This window comes from Entelurus aequoreus, linkage group LG10, assembly GCF_033978785.1.
Source record: "Entelurus aequoreus isolate RoL-2023_Sb linkage group LG10, RoL_Eaeq_v1.1, whole genome shotgun sequence".
Taxonomy (NCBI): Eukaryota; Metazoa; Chordata; class Actinopteri; order Syngnathiformes; family Syngnathidae; genus Entelurus; species Entelurus aequoreus.
In genome coordinates, this window is record NC_084740.1 from 40,116,384 (window position 1) to 40,142,590 (window position 26,207).

The 26,207-nt window shown below is 36.8% G+C and overlaps 1 protein-coding gene and 2 long non-coding RNA genes across 5 annotated transcripts in view; 1 reads left to right on the forward strand and 2 right to left on the reverse strand.

The window, feature by feature from the left end:
• Window positions 1–2,878: 2,878 nt before the first annotated feature.
• On the reverse strand, window positions 2,879–5,708 carry LOC133658628 (uncharacterized). The gene is made up of 3 exons (XR_009827501.1): window positions 5,614–5,708; window positions 3,366–3,509; window positions 2,879–3,273 (listed from the first exon to the last, which is right to left on the reverse strand). It is a non-coding gene; the product is annotated as an uncharacterized LOC133658628 (long non-coding RNA).
• A 4,089-nt stretch (window positions 5,709–9,797) lies between these two features.
• The window catches only part of cdon (cell adhesion associated, oncogene regulated), a 213,580-nt gene continuing 197,170 nt past the window's right edge, over window positions 9,798–26,207 (reverse strand). For all 3 annotated transcript variants that reach the window (XM_062060861.1, XM_062060862.1, XM_062060863.1), the window contains 5 exons: window positions 23,914–24,105; window positions 20,588–20,877; window positions 20,444–20,520; window positions 14,056–14,303; window positions 9,798–10,261 (listed from right to left, as the gene is read on the reverse strand). In XM_062060861.1, the coding sequence (XP_061916845.1) occupies window positions 10,125–10,261; window positions 14,056–14,303; window positions 20,444–20,520; window positions 20,588–20,877; window positions 23,914–24,105 (944 nt within the window). In that variant the 3' untranslated portion in view covers window positions 9,798–10,124. The remainder of the gene's footprint in view (window positions 10,262–14,055; window positions 14,304–20,443; window positions 20,521–20,587; window positions 20,878–23,913; window positions 24,106–26,207) is intronic.
• On the forward strand, window positions 16,249–18,442 carry LOC133659390 (uncharacterized). Its single transcript, XR_009827630.1, has 4 exons — window positions 16,249–17,477; window positions 17,610–17,680; window positions 17,794–17,864; window positions 17,952–18,442. It is a non-coding gene; the product is annotated as an uncharacterized LOC133659390 (long non-coding RNA).

The following is a 26,207-nucleotide window of genomic DNA, read 5'->3' on the forward strand; positions in this document are numbered from 1 at the left end:
TTGACACAATTAATCACAATATTTTAATCAAAAAACTAGCACGATATGGCATCAGAGGGTTAGTCTTAAACTGGATAAGAAGTTATCTAACGAACAGGAAACAATACGTGAAGCTAGGCGAACACACGTCTACAACGCTAAATATATCCTGTGGTGTACCTCAGGGATCAATATTAGGACCTAAATTATTCAATCTCTATATAAATGACATTTGTAAAGTTACAAAAGATTTAAAGTTAGTATTATTTGCGGATGATACAACAGCGTTTTGTTCAGGAGAGAACACACAGAAGATAATACAAATAATAACAGAAGAAATTAACAAATTAAAAAGATGGTTTGACAAAAACAGACTATCGTTGAATCTCAGTAAAACTAAAATAATGCTATTTGGTAACAGTAGAAGAGAAAGTCAAACACAAATACAAATAGACAGAAAATAAATTGAAAGAGTAAATGAAACCAAATTTCTAGGTATAATGATTGATGATAAATTGAACTGGAAATCTCACGTAAAAAATATACAACATAAAGTAGCAAGAAACACGTCAATAATGAATAAAGCAAAACATGTTCTAGACAAAAAATCACTTCATATTCTATACTGCTCACTAGTGTTACCATATCTGAGTTACTGTGTAGAAATATGGGGAAATAATTACAAAAGTACACTTCATTCATTAACGGTGTTACAAAAAAGATCAGTTAGAATAATACATAATGTTGGATATAGAGAACATACAAACCCTTTATTTATTGAATCAAAGATACTGAAATTCCACGACATAGTGAATTTGCAAACAGCTAAAATTATACACAAAGCAAACTATAACCTGCTACCCAAGAATATACAACAATTCTTCTCAAAAAAAGGGAGAAATATAATCTTAGAGAAAAATGTAATTTAAAACATTTGTACGCACGTACAACACTTAAGACCTTCAGTATATCAGTATGTGGAATTAAATTATGGAATGGATTAAGCAAAGCAATCAAACAATGTAACTAATATGATCCACTTCAAGAAACTCTTCAAACTTAAAGTGTTTACAAAGTACAAAGAAGAAGAACCATGACAAACATTCTCAATTTATTTAATTCAACCATTTTTTCACTCTCAAAATAATCTTACTTATCTCATCATATGAAATGTAACTTACTTCACCAATTATTATTTATCTATTTATTTTTATTGTGATTACTTACGGAGTACATTGTGAATAAATTGAGAACAGGAAGTGAACAAAAAAGTTTAGCAACTGTTATGTAAAAGAGAAGGGGTAGGATTAAATAAGCTCTGCTTCTTCCTACTCCTTTTCGAACATGTTGAAAAGAGAAACTGGAAATTGTGATGTATCATGTTGTATGCTTGCATGTTCCAAATAAACTCAAACTCAAACTCAACTGTTTCTACAAACATTTGTGAAAGAATGGGCCGCTCTCAGTGATTTCCAGCGTGGAACTGTCATAGGAAGCCACCTGTGCAACAAATCCCATCGTGAAATGTCCTCGCTCCTAAATATTCCAAAGTCAACTTTATTATAAGAAAATGGAAGAGTTTGGGAACAACAGCAACTCAGCCACCAAGTGGTAGGCCACGTAAACTGACAGAGAGGTCAGCATAGTGCAAAGACTTTCTGCACAGTCAGTCGCTACAGAGCTCCAAACTTCATGTGACCTTCCAATTAGCCCACGTACAGTACGCAGAGAGCTTCATGGAATGGGTTTCCATGGCCGAGCAGCTGCGTCTAAGCCATACATCACCAAGTCCAATGCAAAGCGTGGGATGCGGTGGTGTAAAGCACGTCGCCACTGGACTCTAGAGCAGTGTTTTTCAACCTTTTTGGAGCCGAGGCACTTTTTTTTTTTTTTATTGAAAAAATGCGGAGGCACACCACCCGCAGAAAACATTTTTAAAAAACTCATTAGTTGATATTAAAAAGTCATTCTGGCAAGTGTTGGATATGAATTCAAACCATAACCACTTGTCTCAAAGTACTGTCACATCACGCCGGGACTTATTTGGTGTTTTCCTGTGTGTTGCACTCCAATTTTAGTGGCTTTTCCTGTTTTGTTGGTATTTTCCCGTAGGAGTTTCATGTCTTCCTTGAGCGCTATTCCCCGCACCTGCTTTGTTTTAGCAATCAAGACTATTTCAGTTGTGCGGACGCTGTTCTTCTTTGTGGGGACATTGTTGATTGTCATGTCATGTACTGATGTACTCTGTGGACGCCGTCTGCTCCACACGCTGTAAGTCTTTGCTGTCGTCCAGCATTCTGTTTTCGTTTACTTTGCAGCCAGTTCAGTTTTAGTTTTGTTTTCTATAGCCATCCCTAAGCCTCAATGCCTTTTCTTAGCGGCACTCACCTTTTGTTTATTTTTGGTTTAAACATTAGATACAACGTTTACAAAGCAATTAGCTACCGGCTGCCACCTGCTGATATGTAAGAGTATTACACGGTTACTCTGCCGAGCTCTAGACAGCACAGACACTCAACAACGGCACATCATTTGCAGATTATAATTACTGGTTTGCATAAAATATTTTTAACCCAGTTAGGTGAAATTACATAATCTCCCACGGCACACCAGACTGTATCTCACGGCACACTAGTGTGCCGCGGCACAGTGGTTGAAAAACACTGCTCTAGAGCAGTGGAGACGCCTTCTCTGGAGTGATGAATCATGTTTTCCATCATGCAATTTGATGCACCAGTCTGGGTTTGGAGGTTGCCAGGAGAACAGTACATTTAGGACTGCATTGTGCCGAGTGGGAAATTTGGTGGAGGAGGAATTATGGTGTGGGGTTGTTTTGCAGGAGTTGGGCCTGGCCTCTTAGTTCCAGTAAAAGGAACTTTGAATGCTCCAGGATACAAAAACATTTTGGACAATTCTGTTATGTTTACTGAAGGGAGGTGACGGCAACAGACACCAGGGGTTGTTTAGCTCTATGTATTTATTATATATATTAACCATATATATAATAATCAAACAATAGTAATATAAACTAAGGAAATGGAGTGTGAACTAGATCCAAAAGTGTATGTGGCTATGTGTGTGATTAGCTGTAGTGTGTGTTACCTAGTGTTGTGTTGGGCGAGAGGAGGCAGGAAGACAGTCCGTTGGGCAGGCAGATGATCCAGGGCGAGAGAGAGGCGTCAAGAGATCTGGGTCCAAGTGGGAGGTCGAGATTGAAAAGGCAGTCTGGGAAACAGGGGAACGACGACGAGGAATGACGAGGCACACAGCAACGTCAAACACGGGAACGGAGGTCTGCAGTAGGATCGACACGACACGACAATGAAACTCGGAGGGGAAAACAGAAAGAGAGCGAAGTTTGCATCATACATCCGATGATCGCTTACTGTACGCCAACAGAAGATTATATTCCGGCGCGGGATGGCAGGTTGAGCAGGCTTATGAAGGCAGCTCGTTCATCACGGGCAGGTGCGCCGCTTGCAGATTGTCTGCAGGCGCGAGGAGGCACGCCCGCAGCGGAGAGAGAGCGCCTGTGTTCATATGTGAGTAAAGGCAGGAGGCCAAATACTTTTGGCAATATAGTGTATGTGTGTATATATATATATATATATATATATATATATATATATATATATATATATATATATATATACACATACATATATATATATATATATATATATATATATATACACATACATACATATATATATATATATATATATATATATATATATATATATATATATATATATATATATATATACATACATATATATATATACATATATATATATATACACACACATATATATATATATATAAACATTTGTATCTATTTTTTGTTGTGTTTTGGGGGAGGAAAAAAAGAAACATTTGATGAACTTTGAAGCTCAAACAAAAGTTCAAAATAAAAGTTATTAATACACATTATTATTATTATTTGAAAGGATTATAAAAAGTACCTTCCCTTATTTATTAGTACAGACTTGACATCTAGAAGTCAACATGAATTCATAGTTAAAACAAAAAAAAAACGGCGGTCCAAACAATGTTTGTTTCACAGCCGGTGAATAAAAGCTAGCGTGTCGACACCCGAGCCTACTAAATATTTCAGCGGGGACTCGGAGACGTCCTCCGGCTTCACTGCGAGAGTGCAAGGAAGAAAAGTGGACGTTTCCAGCATGTTCCTTCACGCAGGTTTAATTGTCGTCTGCCTGCTGCTTCCTTCTCTCCCAGGTGAGTCTCCTTCACCATTCTGCTCACCTTGACCATGTGCTGACCTTGACAAACCACCGCTAGGCATGCTGGGAAAATATTATTTTAAGTAACAAGACTGAAAGTAACAAGGAGTTAGTTTTCAGCATAGAATTAGCAAATGTATGAAATATAGCCACATTGTGTTTTATGCTAACAGCTTGTTGATATTAAACACATCCATCCATCCATTTTCTACCGCTTGTCCCTTTCGGGATGGCGGGGGGTGCTGGAGCCTATCTCAGCTGCATTCGGGCGGAAGGCGGAGTACACCCCGGACAAGTCGCCACCTCATCACAGATAGACAGACAACATTCACATTTACATTCACATTCAAATATAATTTTATGTAACAATACTGAAAGTAAGGAGTGAGTTTTTAAGCATAGAATTAGAAAATGATATGAATGATGCTAACATGTGGGCACTAAACACATTCAAATGTAATTTTAGGTAACAATACTGAAAGTAACAGGAGTGAGTTTTAAGCAAAAGCATTTATCGACATCTCTAATTTCCATTTTAATAAATAACATTCACATCTAAATTTTGTGTTCAACATTTTTATCTAAAAAGTCATTTAATTTAATCCAGCATTTTTTTTTTTCTCCCCCCAGGATTTACAAAAGAAATAATAATAAATAATAATAAAAAAATACGCCCTCTGGTGGCCAGGTGGGAGTTTAGGCACGACATTTCTGCTTAATAATCCTAATGAGAACATCACCAGCAGGTCAACTGTGGCGCCCTCTTGTGGCCCCTCGGACATTCTTCTATTCTTGTCAAATTGACATGATTTCTTTTCAGCGCTACCTGACGCGGAGGCGGAGGAGGAGGCGGAGGAGGAGATGGAGAAGGAGGTGGAGTACCGCGGCGCCAACGCCACGGCGAGCGCCGGAGGCTCGGTCCGCCTGGACTGCGGCGCCCCGCCGCCCTCCGTCTTCATCTGGGGCTTCACGCGGTCCGGCTCGGACAACAACGTGGCGCTGGTCTACGCGGACGAGCACGGCGTCAAAGTGCAGGCGCGGCCCGGCGGCCCCGGCCGCGTGCTCGTGCCCGCCGATACGTGCGCGCTGCTCATCGAGGGCGTGCGCGAGGAGGCGGCGGGCACGTACACCTGCCAGGCCCTGTACCACGTGGGGGGAGGGGCCAGGGTGGTCTTCTACACCACGCGGCTGGATGTCCGCCAATCAGGACGCAGATAAAAAAAAAAAACGCCGCGATGACGTCATCAGACTAGAAAGCGGAAATACAATCGTTTCCAGGGTTTTGACGTTTTTAACCGAGCGGATGCTAACGGCTAATGGCTAGCATGAGAATAAAGTAGTAAAGCTTGTGTAGCCGAGTGTCCTGGGTTCGCATATTCTGTGTACTTACCTAATAAAATAATACATGGGAGTCATGAGGGCAGGTCCGGTCTCCACCACTTCTTTAATGTCATCTTCAACAACCCCCACTTATAGACCTCTTACGTCACAGCCCTACGGCAACTCTGGAGGGACAAAAGTTCTCCTCCTTACCTCACACTCTCTGGTAACTTGGGACACCCTGAACTGTTTGTTACACTTGTCTAGAGCAGGGGTCACCAACCTTTTTGAAACCAAGGGCTACTTCTTGGGTACTGATTACTGCGAAGGGCTACCAGTTAGATACACACTTAAATAAATTGCTAGAAGTAGCCAATTTGCTCAATTTACCTTTAACTCTGTTATTATTAATAATTAATGATATTTATCTTTGTGGAAACACTGATCATCTTAATGATTTCTCACAATAAATATATATAGAAACAGATAAATATCAATATGCAACACTTTATTTTTATATTTTCTCTAAGTGCACATTTTTCAAATTGAACATTTTCAAATGATCACTTCTAAGACAGTCTTGTGAAATCACAATATCCCATTTTAACTAGCTAGCCACTAACATTTTTTGAACAAATCATGAATTACTTTGCACCATGTTTGTACAAATAATAACTCATGTAAAATACAAAAGTAAATTCTCAAATTTTTAAATCATGTCACACTTTGAACTGGACACCAAATCTGTTATCTGTTTCTTTGTCAGTTAGTGGGAAGCCTGGCATTGCATGCTGTTAACTAGTGTGTTGTACTCTGGTGTGTAACTTGACACTGCAACTCTGAGTGAGTCTTGCAGATGTGCATCAGTGAGGCGTGTTCTGTGTTTGTTCTTGATGAAGTTCATGTCAGAAAAGGCTGATTCACAAAGATAAGATTTTTCCTCATTGTTTGCGGAACCTTCTTAATCTTTTGGACATATTTTCACAGCAATCTGGCCTTAAGCTTAATTATGATAAATGTAAAATGTTAAGGATCGGAAATCTAAAGGAAATGTCCTTTCGAATGGAATGCAAAGTGCCTGTTTTGTGGACAGATGGACCAGTTAACATACTTGGTGTTGTTGTCCCAGAAAATCTGGAAGATCTAGGCTCAGTAAATTATGATAATCGACTAAGAAAGCTGGACAAAATTATGCAATTATGGAAAGGGAAATCCCTAACCTTGTATGGTAAAATGTCTATTGCCAACTCGTTAATTATTCCTCAATTTATTTATTTGTTTTTGTCATTACCAGCTCCATCACAAAACTTTTTTAAGATTTATGAGCGGAGGGTCTTCGATTTTGTCTGTAACGGCAAACCAGAAAAGATTAAAAGAAAGGTTTTGTACAAAGAGTATGAATATGGGGGCCTGAAACTTCTCAACCTTGAAGCTATGTGTCTGTCTTTAAAAGCATCAATTGTTCCAAATATGTATTTAAACATTGAGTGGTACACAAATGTCCTGTTGGACAAAAAACATGTACTGTATCAAAAGAAATTGTATCCTTTTTTACAAGTGATCCCCTCCCAGAGAGTCTATTGGTGTTTTCAATTTTATGTGCCAGAAAAAAGAGACGATATTTTGCAGCAGTTAATATGGATGAACTCTAATATTGTAATAGATGGAAAGCCTTTCTTTTGGAAAAATATGTTTGAAAGAGGAATCATTTTTGTCAATGATATTATCAATGAGAATGGTAAAATTATGAAGTATGATGAATTTAGAGCTATGTATGGTGATGCTTGCTCAAGCTTTTCATTTTATCAACTAACTGGAGTAATTGGGAAAAGATGGAAACAAATAATTAAATATGGAATTACTAAATTATTAGTTTGTAAACCTCTAAAAAGAAATTCTAGTTGGCAAAAAGGAACTAAAATAAATAGAAAAATATATAATTTTTATTTAATAAAGAAATCTTTGAAGGCTGCCTCATACAACACAAATGGAAAATGGGAGGACTTTTTTGACTGCCCGTTGCCATGGGATGCCATATTCAAACTAATCTATAAAACCACTATCGATGTGCAAAATCGTTATTTTCAAATTAAAATTATTTATAACTTCTTACCCACAGGGAAAATGTTAAAATTATGTCAGATGATTGCCGATTTTGTTGTCAGGAGCCTGAATCCACCCTGCATTTGTTTTGGTATTGTCATATTGTGTCTTTGTTTTGGGTGGAAGTTGAAAAAATGTGTTTAAGGATTGGTTTGTTTATGAAGCTTAATGTGGTTTCTGTTATTTTAGGAGAGTTCATTGACAACCATGATTTAGTCAATTTAATTATAGTACTCGGTAAAATGTTTATTTTTAAGGCCAAAAACAGATATTCACTTAGTATTACTTTCTTTAAAACATTTATTCAGTATTTTCTAACTTTAGAAAGTTACATGGTAGAAAACGATAATGATGCCAAAAAACATTAAAAAAAAGATGAGAAGTCCTCAAAGGCTTATTTTGAAAGTATAATTATGTTTATAGATTATATGATATCTGTTGTTGTGTTCCCTAATTTGAGTGACCTGGACATAATCTGGACTGTACATAAATGCTTATTTTGAAAATGTAATTTTGTTTATAAATTATATGCAATCTGTTGTGTTCCCTAATTTGTTTCTGTGTACATGAATGAAGGTGTGTGTTGCTGAGTCCGACTTGGACATTATCTGGACTGGGCCTGGTTTAAAAAACCCTTTAAAGAAATCTAATTTCATTGACAACCTGGTCTGTTGAAGATAAGGCCCTTTTTTTAAAAATAAAATAAAATAAGATAAATAAATAAAAAACATTTTCTTGGATAAAAAAGAAAGTAAAACAATATAAAAATAATTACATAAAAAATAGTAATTAATGAAAATGTTAGTGGACCAGCAGCCTATACAATCATGTGTGCTTCAGGGACTGTGTCCCTTGCAGATGTGTTGTCTATGTTGTGGGAACCAGAATATTGGTAGCAGAAAGAAATAACCCCCTTTGTGTGAGAGGGTGTGGATGAGTGTGCATGGGGGAGGTTGTTTGGGTTGATGCACTGATTGAAAGTGTATCTCGTGTTTTTTCTATGTAGATTTAATTAAAAAAAAAAAAATAATAATAATAATAATAATTTTTTTTTTTTTTTTTTTTTTAGAACAGGCCCGCGGGCGACTCATCTGGTCCTTACGGGCGACCTGGTGCCCGTGGGCACCGCGTTGGTGACCCCTGGTCTAGAGACTCGAGTTTGATTCAGTTGTTTTTTTAAGCAGGTACTGTCGCTTTAAGACTTTATGACGTTTATTATTATTATTATTATTATGGGACATTTGTTTTGAAAGAACTCCCCGATCACTTCCACCTTTGAATGTATTTCCTGGTATTACAGCAGTGAAATATTCACCATACCTTAAATTATATTAGAAATATTTTAGTGAGGGGTGTTTGTATTATTTTTAAAGGCTTTGCAGTGTTTTGTGGTGACTATGTTTGTTTTCCAAATTAAATAGGAAATTAATTGTAACAAAACGTCATTTAATATTCATTCAATAAGTACAAATGTTTTTGCCCTTACAAAGAAAAAAATGTCAAGCATCATAATTAAATACCTTGTAAAAGAAAATACTTCCTAACACTTTTATCTCTATAAAGAGACTTTTTATGTGTATTATTTCATTTAATGCAGTGAACATTAAGTCAAATTCAATTAAATATTAACTTTAAATCCATTAAAAACTTCAATTATTTTGTTTGTTTATCTAATTTCTCTGCCTTCTTGTTTTTAAATACGTTGCGTGCCTATCTGTTTTATCCAGTACTTTCATGCTTTTATTTCAATTTTTATTTATGTTTCTGTTTTATCTAGTGTTTATCTTAGTGTGATTTCATTTCTATTTTTATTTTTTATTATATTTTCTAACTTTGTATTTTTATTTTTTATTATTATTTTTATACTTTGTAGCACTTTGAGATTTTAACAAATGTAAAGTGTGTTACAGATGTAATGCATTATTATTATTATTTTACATTTAATTTCAAATTTAATGTAATAATTAAGTATGAAATTAAACGTAATGAAAATTAATACATTTTTTATTCAATTAAAAATATTAGAAAAAATTGTTAATAAATTTAAAAAAAAAAACTTCTACTATACCGCACGCACGCACAAGCACACACACACACACACACACACACACACACACACACACACACGAAATACACAAGACTTTTCTATAAAAAGGAAAAAGCGTGTTCACTCTTCCATATCTTCTCTTTATATTATTACAAAACTTTACATCGCTAAAAGCCAAAAAGCCAAAAAAAATAAAAATGCATAAATAATATAAAAGAGCGACTTTGTTCTCAGAAAGATACATTCATATGAAATAAGATTTGACTACTAGAAAAAAATAAATAAGTCATGTCAAGTCTTTTTTTCATGTCCAGCGTCACGACTTTCAGGTCCTCTTAGTTCCTGTTTGTGACGTCACCACGTTAGCTCCGCCCCTTCCTCCCGGTGCGGTTTTTTTTAAAGGGGGCGTGCCATAGCATATGGCCCCGCCCTCACACCTCCTGGATCAGCTCCCCAGTCAGACCAGCAGAGATCCAGCCGGGTTTTTCATCACAGTCCAAGTCTGGCAGAGCCAAAGTGTCCCAAACCAGAACCGAGTCTTCCTGGTGTGTGAGGTCCACGTGGTCACCTGACAAGGACACAACCACCTCGTTGTCACCTTTTTCTATTTATAAGATCATTATTGATCTGGTCACATGGACAAATGCTTACATATAATAATCAATCAATAAATCGGCCCGAAATCACTGCTGCCATAAATAATAATAAAAATAATAATTAAGTCATAATTACCTCTTCTAGGGACAAAAAATATTTTTCTATTTTTCATATAAAGGAATATTTTCACGCATATTTTTCTATTCAAATATTTATCCTGTACTTTAATTTGTTTATTTATGATGATATATTTTTATTTTTATTTAAATTATTATATTTGATTTCATGTAATGCACATTCAATTATGTTCAATCACAAATTGTGATATAGCATAAAATAATTATACATCATTTATTTAAACTATATCATTGAGAAATATATGATTATTTAGAACTCTAATATTATAAAAATTCATTCATTTCATATCAAATACTATTTTATTACAAAATTAATTTCATGTTTATTCAAATATTTTTTTAAACTACATTTTGTTTTAAATGTATTAATTGTAAAATATATACAATTATATTCAAATAATAAATTTTTTAATTACATAATATTTTATATTCTATGTATCCATCCATCCATTTACTTCCGCTTATCCGAGGTTGGGTCGCGGGGGCAGCAGCCTAAGCAGAGAAACCCAGACTTCCGTCTCCCCAGCCACTTCCTCCAGCTCTTCCTGGGGGATCCCGAGGCGTCCCCAGGCCAGCTGGGAGCCATAGTGCCCCCAACGTGTCCTGGGTCTTCCCCGTGACCTCCTACCAGTCGAATGTGCCCTAAACACCTCCCCAGGGAGGCGTTCGGGGAGCATCTTGACCAGATGCCCAACTGTGCTTTGAGCTTCTCACCTTATCTCTAAGGGAGAGAGCTCCACCACCCGACGGAGGAAACTAATTTCGACCGCTTGTAACCCCGATCTTCTCCTTTCAGTCATAACCCAAAACTCGCAACCATAGGTGAGGATGGGAACGTCTCAACGCCCTGACTGCGCCTATAAATTCTGTCCATAAAAGTTATGAACAGAATCGGTGACAAAGGGCAGCCTTGGCGGAGTCCAACCCTCACTGGAAACGTGAACGACTTACTGCCGGCAATGCGGACCAAGCTCTGACACTGATCGTACAGGGAGTGGACCGCCACAATCAGACAGTCCGATACCCCATACTCTCTGAGCACTCCCCACAGGACTTCCTGAGGGACACGTTTGAATGCCTTCTCCAAGTCCACAGCGCACATGTAGACTGGTTGGGCAAACTCCCATGCACCCTCAAGGACCCTGCCGAGAATATAGAGCTGGTCCACAGTTCCACGACCAGGACGAAACTCACACTGTTCCTCCTGAATCCGAGGTTCGGCTATCTGGCGTAGCCTCCTCTCCAGTACACCTGAATAGACCTTAGCGGGAAGACTGAGGAGTCTGATCCCACGGTAGCTGGAACACACCCACTTGTTCCCCTTCTTAAAGAGAGGAACCACCACGCCAGCTAATCCAGAGGTACCGCCCCCGATGTCCACGCAATGTTGCAGAGTCTTGTCAACCAAGACAGCCCCACAGCATCCAGAGCCTTAAGGAACTCCGGGCGGGTCTCATCCACCCCCGGGGCCCTGCCACCGAGGAGCTTCTTAACTACCTCAGCAACCTCAGCCCCAGAAATAGGAGAGCCCACCACAGATTCCCCAGGCACTGCTTCCTCATAGGAAGACGTGTTGGTGGGATTGAGGAGGTCTTCGAAGTATTCCATCCACAGAACCTCAACATCCGCAGTCGAGGTCAGCATTACACCATCCTCACTATACACGGTGTTGACAGTGCTTCTCCTTCCTGAGGCGGCGGATGGTGGTCCAGAATCGCTTCGAAGCCGTCCGGAAGTCGTTTTCCATGGCTTCCCCGAACTCCTACCATGTCCAAGTTTTTGCCTCTGCGACCGCTGAAGCCGCACACCGCTGGCCTGTCGGTACCTGTCCGCTGCCTCAGGAGTCCTATGAGCCGAAAGGACCCGATAGGACTCTTTCTTCAGCTTGACGGTATCCCTCACTGCTGGTGTCCACCAGCGGGTTCTAGGATTACCGCCATGACAGGCCCCAACCACAGCTCCAATGGACCGCCTCGACAATAAAGGTATGGAACATGGTCCACTCGGACTCAATGTCCAGCACCTCCCTCGTGACATGTTCAAAGTTCTTCCGGATGTGAGAATTGAAACTCTCTCTGACAGGAGACTCTGCCAGACGTTCCCAGCAGACCCTCACAATGCGTTTGGGCCTGCCAGGTCTGTCCGGCATCCTCCCCCACCATCGCAGCCAACTCACCACCAGGTGGTGATCGGTAGAAAGCTCCGCCCCTCTCTTCACCCGAGTGTCCAACACAAATCCAATGACACAACTACAAAGTCGATCATGGAACTGCGGCCTAGGGTGTCCTGGTGCCAAGTGCACATATGGACACACTTATGCTTGAACATGGTGTTTGTTATAGACAATCTGTGACAAGCACAAAAATCCAATAACAAAACACCACTCGGGTTCAGATCCGGGCGGCCATTCTTCCCGATCACGCCTCTCCAGGTCTCACTGTCGTTGCCAACATGAGCGTTGAAGTCCCCCAGTAGGACTAGGGAACCACCAGAGGGAACACTTTCCAGTACTCCCTCGAGTGTATCCAAAAAGGGTGGGTACTCTGAGCTGCTGTTTGGTGCGTAAGCACAAACAACAGTCAGGACCCGTCCCCCCACCCGAAGGCGGAGGGAGGCTACACTCTCGTCTTCTGGGTTGAACTCCAACATGCAGGCTTTGAGCCGGGGGGCAACAAGAATTGCCACCCCAGCTTGTCGCCTCTCACTGCGTGCAACACCAGAGTGGAAGAGAGTCCAGCCCCTCTCGAGAGAACTGGTTCCAGAGCCCTTGCTGGGCGTCGAAGTGAGTCCGACTATAAACAGCCGGAACTTCTCCACCTCGTGCACCAATTCAGGCTCCTTCCCCCCCAGCGAGGTGACGTTCCACGTCCCAAGAGCTAGCTTCTGTAGCCGAGGATCGGACTGCAAAGTGCCCTGCCTTCGGCTGCCGCCCAGCTCACATCGCATCCGACCTCTATGGCCCCTCCCAAGAGTGGTGAGCCCATTGGAGGGGGGACCCACGTTGCCTCTTTGGGCTGTGCCCCATGGGGACAGGCACGGCTACAAGGCGCTCACCATCCTGCCCCAACTCGGTGACCCGCGTCCGGGCGAGGGAAATCTGGGTCCTCGTTGTCTTTTTCATCGGGGTCTTCCAGCTGCTCTTTGTCTGATTCCTCACCTACTATGTATTTATACATTAATATTTCATAATCATGACATACTATATTGTATAATTTATATATTGTACTTATTTTAATACAATAAAAAAAAAAAGAATGACATTTTATTTGTAAAAATTATTTTGTGATAATTTTTAGAATTTTTTTAACATTATATTTCATTTTAAAAACAATTTAAAATCGAATTTAAAATATATTACTTGATATTCTATTTTTTTTAAATTACAATTTCATTTAAAAAATTAATTCAAAATGTATTTATTCACATTTGATTTTCTAAATTAATTTAATCTTTATTTGAATTTAATTTAATAAAAAAAATAAAATGTAATTTAATTGAAAATGGAATAAAATGTATATTTTCTTCGGCTGCTATTTTTCTTCTCTTCATATTTCAGTAAACGTTAGCATGTAGTTGCATTATTTCTCCACTAGAGGTCACAGTCATTAGATGGATCGTTTTATCCCACCTGTGTCATGACATTGTCTGTCGTCCCCGACCAGACAACACGAATGTGGCGGCGGTGACGACTCTTTGTGCTCGTCGGGCGGCGGCTGCGTGGCGTCGGCTTCACGCTCGTCGGCGCGGCGCCGGGGGCAGGGCGACGATGGCGTCCGTCCTAGAGGGACCATCTCCAGGCCGTCCTGCTGAGGGCAAGGCGAAGCTCGATGCGTGAGGGCGCAGCCACAGAGGGCGCCGTTGGTCTTGTTGTAACACCTGCACGGACACCAGGATGTCAGAAGTGTGTGTGTGTGTGTGTGTGTTGTGGTTGGACTTGTTTCAAAGATGCAAGCTGGCATGTAAACACTTTGATTGTAAAAGCTGCATCAGGTTTTTGTCGCTCTTCCCGCTCTACACGACTCCAACGCCACCACCGGCTGGGACGTAAACAAACAGGAAGCTCGTTAGCAGGACTCGCACGACTGAGAGCACGCTGAGTAAACCGTGACGCCGACCGCTCTTCAGCACACAAACAGGAGCCAAGGTGTTCCTCAAGGCTCTATTCTAGAACTATTATTCTCCGCCATATTGGATAGGACATTGTTTGTACATAAACAAATAAAAAAGTCTATATTTGTTGCATTAGCAAACATTCGCGGTCATGTTTTGTTTAGTAGAAAATAGGTTGTTTTCTATAATAACAAATAGCACCGAGGTGTTCCTCAAGGCTCTATTCTAGAACTTTTACTTGCCGCCGTATTGGATAGGACATTGTTTGTATATAAACAAATAAAAGGTCTAAATTTGTTGCATTAGCAAACATTCATGGTCATGTTTTGTTGAAAAGAAAAGAGGTGGTTTTCTATAATAACAAATAGCACAAATAAGACATTGTATGTACAGAAATAATAACGTCTAAAATTGTTGCATTAGCAAACATCTGCATTTGTTTTGTTTAAAAAAGAAAAAAAAGAAAAAGAGGTGCGTTGTTTTCTATAGTAAAAAACAGCACCACGGTGTTCCTCAAGTCTCTATTCTAGAACTATTACTCTCCGCCATATTGGATTGGACATTGTTTGAACATAAACAAATAAAAAAGTCAAAATTTGTAGAAATAGCAAACATTCGCGGTCATGTTTTGTTTAAAAGAAAAGGTGTGTTTTTTCTGTAATAACAAATAGCACAAAGGTGTTCCTCAAGGCTCTATTCTAGAACCATTACTGTTTGCCATATTGAATAGGACATTGTTTGTACAGAAATAATAAAGTATACAATTGTTGCATTAGCAAACATCTGCGTTTGTTTTGTTTAAAAAAAAAAAAGTGTGTCATATTCTATAGCAAAAAACAGCACCAAGATGTTCCTCAAGGTTCTATTCTAGAACTATTACTCTCCGCCATATTGGATAGGACATGGTTTGTACAGAAATAATAAAGTCTGAATTTATTGCATAAGCAAACATCTGCAGTCATGTTTTGTTCAAAAGAAAATAGGTGTGTTGTTTTCTGTAGCAAAAAACACTATTAAAGGTGTTCCTCAGAGCTCCATTCTAGAACCTTTACTGTTTGCCATATTAAATAGGACATTGTTTGTACAAAAAAAATTAAGTTTGAATTTATTGCATCAGCACACATCTGCAGTCATGTTTTTTTTTTTTTTTTAATATACTGTAGGTGTGTGGTTTTTTTATAGTAACAAATAGCACCAAGGGGTTCCGAAAGGCTCTATTCTAGAACCATTACTCTCCGCCATATTGAAAAGGACATAGTTTGTACATAAATAATAAAGTCAGATTTTATTGCTTTGGCAAATATTAGCGGCCATGTTTTGTTGTTTGTTTTCTATAGCAAAAAACAGCGCAAATGTGTTCCTCAAGGCTCTATTCTAGAACCATTACTGTTTGCCATATTGAATAGGACATTGTTTGTACAGAAATAATAAAGTATACAATTGTTGCATTAGCAAACATCGGCGTTTGTTTTGTTTAAAAAAAAAAGAGGTGTGTCATTTTCTAAAGCAAAAAACAGCACCAAGATGTTCCTCAAGATTCTATTCTAGAACTATTACTCTCCGCCATATTGGATAGGACATAGTTTGTACAGAAATAATAAAGTCTGAATTTATTGTATAAGCAAACATCTGCAGTCATGTTTTGTTCAAAAGAAAATAGGTGTGTTGTTTTCTGTAGCAAAAAACACTGCAAAGGTGTTCCTTAGCAGTGGAGGCTCCTCCATAGAGGTGGAGGAGGCCTGGCCTCCCCAATAATTTGAGAGAAGAGAGAGATTTAAAAAAAACAATAAATATATTTATTTTATTTATTTATTTTAACAAAAAACATATTTTTTATTTTTTATATTCATATTATTTTAGTTTTGTTCATAAATCTAAATGTTCCCATGGCTAAAACCCAATATTGCAATTGTAAAGCAACAGGCCAGATTTCCCTATCAGTTTGTATTAAGGGAGGCCAGGCCTCCCCTAGGAAATTAGCTTCTCATAGAAGTCAATGTAATGCATGCTTTTTCATGCCAATATGTGATTGGCCAGATCACTGAAAATGGGTGGGCAACGGAGGCCTGGCCTCACCATGCATTGTGTCCAGGGCTGAAAGATTGACATTTTGTTCGTCCAATCACATGCTACTGGTTCATTTGGAATCAATCCTTTCCTTTCCTAATCAACACAGAAGCCATTTTGAGAATTCGCCAGCCACTTCAGTCAAACAAACACTCGCCATAGTGGCTACGAGTGTCCTATCAACTTGTGCTTTTCAGGAAATTTAGAGAACACCCCTGGCTATCATCCGTGAAGTTTATAGCTCATATAGCCAAATACTTTTGCTTAAAACGACCTCGGAAATCGGCGAGATTCTGGCGCAATTTGAGATCTTGGGCTGGAGATAGATATGCGTTAACGTTAAACCCTTCACTCTAGGCATTTCTCCTTGAGTTGACAACATCTCTGAGACAGATTTCGAAAGCAAAAGCTGCTGCTGCTAATCGCTCATTGACATTTATCTCTGTAGTTTGGACATTTTTACAGTTGAAGTTTAGCTCATTGTTTTCCATCCAGTTAGCTGTGTGTGTTCGAGCAAGCCTAGATTAGCCAGGCAAAATGGATGTGAGAGAGGAAAATGTACATGGAACAGGTGCTTGTGGTGGTGGCTTGGGTCCGAATCCAGTGGAAGAGGAGGATGGAGTTCAACCTAGATGCAGGCCATGGGATGGGAAAGAAAATCTAGTCGACTATTTGTTGTCCCAGCCATTCCATACTTTAGACCATGCTTCAAAAGTGAAGATAAAAATATTTCATTTTCTTTTGTACTTTTTTTTTAATTGTTGAAGGGAAACAAAAAGCAGAGACAAGACCGTTTTTGCAATCAACGTTACAGTTTTTTTTTAATCTGGGGATGGATGGCTGAGTTGGACACGTTCTGGATCCACACGACCTGTGAGTATTCTCACTACTTTGCTCTCAAGAAATTGCAGTACAATCTGAATTACTTTTTGGATGAACTGGGTGTCTACCAGTGTTACACCACTAGTTCTCAGTAGTAATAACACTCCATTTCATGTCTCTCAGTAGATGAAGCCAGCTGCAACCCGTAGAGTGGAGTCGTGGAGAGAGCCCCTCGCCCCTCAGCTAAACCAGAGGTGGGTTGAAATCTCTACCAGTGTTATACCACTAGTTCTCAGTAGTAATAGCAGTGTTACACCACTAGTTCTCAGTAGTAATAACACAAAATTTCATGTCCTGTATTTCTCAGTAAATGAAGCCAGCACCAACCTGTGGAGTGGAGTCCAGGAGAGAGCATGCCGCCCCTCAGCTAAACCAGATGTGAGTTGAACTAATTAGATGTCTCTACCAGTGTTACACCACTAGTTCTCAGTAGTAATAACACTCCATTTTGTCTGTGTTTCTCAGCAGATAAAGCCAACTGGAACCATATTTTTACATATTTTATATTAAATATATTGAATAAAACTACATATGATAAAGAAAGTGTTATCTTATCTTTTTTATATGCTAAACTTGATTAAATTGGTGATTACATGTTGAAGCTGTAGAAGAATGAAAAATGTAAGCTAAACAAAATTGTTTTTAACTACATAATTAAAATTCCTGCCTTTTACACATGTTCACTTGGCGTTTATATAACATCCAAATGTCATTTCTCAGCTTAATTATCAGGCAGGCTCATAGACTTACAGCAATGTAATTTCTTCAGGAAGGCACAAGGCTAAGCTCTGCACAATGAATTGCATCAGCAAGAACTTTCTGACTGTAGCTTACACTCCAAATAGTATGCCTTTGGCCAGCACAAAGACAGATAAGAGAACAGGGAACATTCCATCGCGAGTGAAGTGAGCAAGCGGAAAAAAATGGCCTCCTCAATTCTGGAAGTCACCAGCCTCCACTGTTCCTTAGAGCTCCATTCTGGAACCTTTACTGTTTGCCAAATTAAATAGGACACTGTTTGTACAGAAAAAAATTAAGTATGAATTTATTGCATCAGCACACATCTGCAGTCATGTTTTTTTTTTTTTTAATATACTGTAGGTGTGTTGTTTTCTATAGTAACAAATAGCACCAAGGGGTTCCGAAAGGCTCTATTCTAGAACCATTACTCTCCGCCATATTGAAAAGGACATAGTTTGTACATAAATAATAAAGTCAGATTTTATTGCTTTGGCAAATATTAGCGGCCATGTTTTGTTGTTTGTTTTCTATAGCAAAAAACAGCGCTAAGGTGTTCCTCAAGGCTCTATTCTAGAACCATTACTGTTTGCCATATTGAATAGGACATTGTTTGTACAGAAATAATAAAGTATACAATTGTTGCATTAGCAAACATCGGCGTTTGTTTTGTTTAAAAAAAAAAAAGAGGTGTGTCATTTTCTATAGCAAAAAACAGCAGCAAGATGTTCCTCAAGGTTCTATTCTAGACCTATTACTCTCCGCCATATTGGATAGGACATAGTTTGTACAGAAATAATAAAGTCTGAATTTATTGCATAAGCAAACATCTGCAGTCATGTTTTGTTCAAAAGAAAATAGGTGTTGTTTTCTGTAGCAAAAAACACTATTAAAGGTGTTCCTCAGAGCTCCATTCTAGAACCTTTACTGTTTGCCATATTAAATAGGACATTGTTTGTACAGAAAAAATTAAGTTTGAATTTATTGCATCAGCACACATCTGCAGTCATGTTTTTTTTTTTTTTTTAATATACTGTAGGTGTGTTGTTTTCTATAGTAACAAATAGCACCAAGGGGTTCCGAAAGGCTCTATTCTAGAACCATTACTCTCCGCCATATTGAAAAGGACATAGTTTGTACATAAATAATAAAGTCAGATTTTATTGCTTTGGCAAATATTAGCGGCCATGTTTTGTTGTTTGTTTTCTATAGCAAAAAACAGCGCAAAGGTGTTCCTCAAGGCTCTATTCTAGAACCATTACTGTTTGCCATATTGAATAGGACATTGTTTGTACAGAAATAATAAAGTATACAATTGTTGCATTAGCAAACATATGCATTTGTTTTGTTTAAAAAAAAAGAGGTGTGTCATTTTCTATAGCAAAAAACAGCACCAAGATGTTCCTCAAGGTTCTATTCTAGAACTATTACTTTCCGCCATATTGGATAGGACATAGTTTGTACAGAAATAATAACGTCTGAATTTATTGTATAAGCAAACATCTGCAGTCATGTTTTGTTCAAAAGAAAATAGGTGTGTTGTTTTCTGTAGCAAAAAACACTGCAAAGGTGTTCCTTAGAGCTCCATTCTAGAACCTTTACTGTTTGCTATATTAAATAGGACATTGTTTGTACAGAAAAAATTAAGTTTGAATTTATTGCAACAGCACACATCTGCAGTCATGTTTTTTGTTTTTTTTAAATCTCCTGTAGGTGTGTTGTTTTCTGTAGTAACAAATAGCACCAAGGGGTTCCGAAAGGCTCTATTCTAGAACCATTACTCTCCGCCATATTGAATAGGACATAGTTTGTACATAAATAATAAAGTCAGATTTTATTGCTTTGGCAAATATTAGCGGCCATGTTTTGTTGTTTGCTTTCTATAGCAAAAAACAGCAAAGGTGTTCCTCAAGGCTCTATTCTAGAACCATTACTGTTTCAAGTAAATGATGTATAAAAATGAATATGAGTTGAAAATCGTCATACAAATAAGGTGAGGCATGTTTTCCTCAGTTAATGAAGGTTAAGACCTGGTTTTAAAATCCCTAGGAAATTAACTAAAAAGCTTAGTGGTGGTTACCTGTGCCAATTCAAGCACTTGGAGTCAGGTGTTTCCTTCATAAAAACATTCACTTAAATAAAGTCCATCATGTGACTTTTCCTCATAGGAAACAGTTGGCAAATGAGTGACTGAAGATGAATAAGGTTCTTGCTAGTACCTGTTGTTGTTGCACAAGTTCTGACAGCTCATGCAGTCAGAAGACTCGGACTGAGGGAGAGCCGTGTAGACGCCGCCCTGGAAAGGAAAACTGCATTTAGACCAGCGAGCCCTTCAGGACCCCAGAGACCAGGTCCGGACTCACGTTGTGGTGGTGGTGGTGAGCGTGCGGGTGCTCGCAGTCCCCCCCGCTGTGAGGCAAGGTGCCATCACGGCCGTGCTGGAAAAGTCCACCGTTGCCGTTGAGCAGCGCCAGGCCGTTGGGGTGTTTATGGTGCAGGTGGTGGCAGCCTGCCGGCAACATGGCGCCCCCCTGCCCGTAGCCCCCGTGCCCGTAGCCCCCGTGGACGCCGCCGGTGCCGGACAACGTGGTGTACTCCAGAATGTGTCCGTTTACGTCCGTAGGTTGGTACAGGTAACCTGGAGGGTCGTATTCTAGTGCAGGAAACACGAGGTGTGCCACAAGGCTCAATGTCAGGTCCTGTCACTATTTATTTTATTCAAATAAAACAACAATAATAAAATACATATTTTAATAAGAAAAGGGTAATAGTATATATGTATATGTATATAGAAGAAAGATAATACAACATATTTATTTTTTTATTTATACAAAACAAAAAATAAGAATTTAATTTAATAAATAAAATGTTTTTACTATTTATTTTATTGTACTAAAACAACACTAAAAATATACATATTTAATTAAGAATGTGGTCATAAAATGTATATAGAAGAAATATAATACAACATATTTTTTTATTTATTTATACGAAATACAAACAAATAAGATTTTAATTCAGTTAATAAATAACATATTTTTAAAATGTATTTTAGTCCACTAAAACAATACTAATAAAATACATATTTGAATAAGGATGTGGTCATTATATTTATATAGAAGAAACATAATACAACACTTTTTTAAAATGTATTTATACGAAACAAAAAAAAGTTAATATATTTCTAATCACTAATACACAAAATATTTTTACTATTTATATTATTATACATATTTAAATAAGACTGCGATCATAATATGTATATAGAAAATATATATTACAACAATTTTATGTATTTATACAAAACAAAACAATAAGAATTTAATTAAGTGAATATATAAAATAATTTTACCATTTATTTTATTCGATTAAAACAACACAAATAAAATAAATATTTAAATAAGAATGTGGTCATAATAGTTATATAGAAGAAATATAATACAACACATTTTTATTTATTTATACAAAACAATTAAGAATTTAATTAAGTAAATATATAAAATAATTGTACCATTTATTTTATTTGACTAAAACAACATTAATAAAATACATGTTTAAAAAGGAATGTGGTCGTTATATTTATATAGAGAAATATAATACAACATTTATTTATTTAGTTATACAAAATAAAAATAACATTTAACTAAGTTTGTACAGTATATCAAATATTTTTACTATTGATCTTATTCTACTAAAACAACACTAATAAAATACATATTTAAATAAGAATGTGGTCATAGTATTAATATAGAATAAATATAATACAACATTATTTTGTATGTATTCATACAACATTACAATTTTAATTAAGTTAATATAATTCTAATCATTAGTCTACTAAAACAACACTAATAAAATACATATTTCAATAAGAATGTGGTCATATTTATATTGAAGAAGTCTAATAAAATATAATTTGTATTTATTTATACAAAATACAAAAAAAAATTATTTAATTAAGTTTATTTATAAAATATTTTACTATTATTTAATCCTGCTAAATCAACACAAAAAATACATATTTAAACAAAAATGTGGTCATAATATTAATATAGAATAATTATAATACAACATTATTTTCATGTAACATACAAAAACACTACAATTTTAATTAAGTTAATATAATTCTAATCATTAGTCTACTGAAACAACACTAATAAAATACACATTTAAATAAAAATGCGGTCATTATATTTATATAGAATAAATATTATACAACAGATTTTTTTATTTATTTATACTAAATAAATAAAAAAAAAGGTAATTGAGTTAATACATACAATTTTTAGTATTTATTTTTTTCCTACTAAAAAAACACTAATAAAATACATATTTAAATAAGAATGTGGTCATAATATTTATATTGAAGAAATATAATAAAACATATATATTTTTTATTCATACAAATTACAAATAAATCTGAACCTAATTAATAATTAACTTAATTAATTAATATTATTGTAATCATTAATATATAAAATATTTTTGCAATTTGTTTTGATTTTAGTAAAACAAAATTAATAAAATAAATGTTTAAATAAGAATGTGGTCATAATATTTATATAGTATAATACACAATCATTTTTTATCTATTTATACAAAATACAAAAAAATAAGAATTTAATTAAGTTAGTATATAAACTATAATTACTATTTCTTTTATTTGATTAAAACAACACTAATAAAATACATATTTAAACAATAATGTGGTCATAATATTAATATAAAATAAATACAATACATTTTTTTTTTAAATGTATTTATAAAGCATACAAATTTATTAAGAATATAATTAAGTTATTATAATTCTAATCATTAAAATAAGAACATGTTTACTATTTATTTTAGTCTACTAAAACAAGACTAATTAAATACATATTTAAATAAGATTGCGGACATGACATTTATATAGAATAAATATAATACAAGATATATATTTTTTTTATTTATCCAAAAAAATTAGGAATGTAATTAAGTTAATTTATGACATATTTTACTATTTATTTTATTCTATTAAAAGAACACTAATCAAATACACATTTAAACAAGAATGTGGTCATAATATTTATATAGAAGAAATATAGTAAAACATGTTTTTTTATTTATTCATACAAATTACACAGAAATTAAGAACTTAATTAAGTTAATATTATTCTAATCGTTAATATATAAAATATTTTTACTACTTATTTTGTTCTACTAAAACAACACTAACAAAATACATATTTAAATAAGAATGTGGTCATAATATTTATATAGTATAATACACGATAATTTTTTATCCATACAAAATACAAAACAACTAAGAAAATAATGAAGTTATTTTAATTGTAATCATTAATAAATAACATATTTTTACTCTTTGCTTTATTCTACTAAAACACTGGTAAAATATATTGAATATAAATAAGAATATTGCTATAATATTTACATAAAATAATCATAACACAACATAAATAATTTATTTAAATTTAAATTAAGTTTTTAAGTCATATTGATTAACATATGAATATATCTATTTCATATATTTTTTACTGTTCATTCTATAATTATTATTTTTACTTAGCTTTTTTAAGGCAACACTTATAAATAAATTGAAAAAATATAAATATAGAACTGCACGATTTTCTTTTTTAATTGCAGCCCATAAATTAGAATGCAAGCAGTAAATGTTGCAGTAGAAACTGACTGTGCATGTTGTTGTGCTGCCGGTTCCTCCACAGACACATGGCGATGAAGGCCAGCAGGATGATGACCATCACGCCCAGCACGCAGCCCACGATCAAGTACAGCAACCCCCCGGGCGACGTGGGTGGCTCCTGGGGTTGGGGCCAGGGCGGGGTGAAGGGTCGTTGGCTGGGGGCGCCCGGAGACTGACGAGCTGCGGCGAAGAGGAAGGAGGAGTTTGTCAGTGACAACAACAACAACAACAACCCTCTTCACAATGCATGGTGTCGTGGTCACGTCGGGGTAGGGATGGGTACAGAAGTCGCCACTTTTATAGGCACCGAATGATTCCGATTGACGTAAAATCACACGGTGCCTTACTTTGTTACATGCGACGTAATGTCCGGTTTCAGACTAAACACTCGGCACTCAAGGTGGACGCAGCCAAACTCTCTCAAAGTAATGTTGCAAAAACACAGGTAGAAAACGCTTGAACATAAAGCAAGGCTCCACTCTTCTAAAATGGGCTAGCTTGATGCTAATTTACATTATATTTTTCATAGACAGGCTACTATTAGCATTAGCGATTTTACATGGCGATTTCAACACCTCTAAATTTGGTAATGGAAACTACAACTAAGATGAATGTTACAGACGAACAGCTGGTGTCTAATTCAGTGGTTCTTAACCTTGTTGGAGGTACCGAACCCCACTAGTTTCATATGCGCATTCACAGAAGCCTTCTTTAGTGAACAATAAAAAACATTTTTCTTAAAGGCCTACTGAAATTAATTTTTTTTATTTAAACGGGAATAGCAGATCCATTCTATGTGTCATACTTGATCATTTCGCGACATTGCCATATTTTTGCTGAAAGGATTTAGTAGAGAAAATCGACGATAAAGTTCGCAACTTTTGCTCGCTGATAAAAAAGCCTTGCCTGTACCGGAAGTAGCGTGACGTCACAGGAGGCAATATTCCTCACAATTTTCTTTTTTTTACAATGGAGCGAGAGAGATTCGGACCGAGAAAGCGACGATTACCCCATTAATTTCAGCGAGGATGAAAGATTTGTAGATGAGGAACGTTACAGTGAAGGATTAGAGAGGCAGTGATGGACGTATCTTTTTTCGCTCTGACCGTAACTTAGGTACAAGCTGGCTCATTGGATTCCACACTCTCTCCTTTTTCTATTGTGGATCACGGATTTGTATTTTAAACCACCTCGGATACTATATCCTCTAGAAAATGAGAGTCGAGCACGCGAAATGGACATTTAAAGTGACTTTTATCTCCACGACAATACATCGGAAACACACTTAGCTACTGAGCTAACGTGATAGCATCGTTCTCAAATGAAGATAGAAACAAAATAAATAAATCCCTGACTGGAAGGATAGACAGAAGATCAACAATACTATTAAACCATGGACATGTAACTACACAGTTAAAAATTCTCAGCCTGGTAAGGCTTAACAATGCTGTTGCTAACGACGCTAAGGCTAATTTAGCAACTTAGCAACCGGACCTCACAGAACTATGATAAAAACATTAGCGCTCCACCTACGCCAGCCAGCCCTCATCTTCCCATCAATAGCCGTGCTCACCTGCATTCCAGCGATCGACGGCGCGACGAAGGACTTCATCCGTGGGTTTGGCGGCAAGCATCGGCTAGGCGTAGTAAGTAGTCCTTGTTGTTTTGCTGTAAGTATTGTACTTAGCCGCTAATACACCGATCGATCCCACCTACAACGTTCTTCTTTGCAGCCTCCATTGTTCATTAAACAAATTGCAAAAGATTCACCAACACAGATGTCCAGAATACTGTGGAATTTTGTCGAAGAAAACAAGAGGTTTCTGTATCGGCTTCGACGGGGTCCAACCACTTCCGTGGATTTTGTGACGTCACACGCATAAATCATATCCAAAGGAGTTTTTCAACCGGAAGTGTGGCGGGAATTTTAAAATTGCACTTTATAAGTTAACCCGGCCGTATTGGCATGTGTTGCAATGTTAAGATTTCATCATTGATATATAAACTATCAGACTGCGTGGTCGGTAGTAGTGGCTTTCAGTAGGCCTTTAATTTTATCTTAATTTATAAATATTAACCATGAAATTATGTTATTATATTAAAAAAATACTAATAAAGATATATTTTACAAAGTTACAGGAATGTACACCTGATCCCATGTTTACATCTCATTGTGCAACATGTGAAGGTTTTAGTGGGAACTAAATGCAATATCTGAAAGGGGTACAAATTATTTCCAAAGCAGGAACCCCACGCAGACTTACAATACTGGTACACAGCTC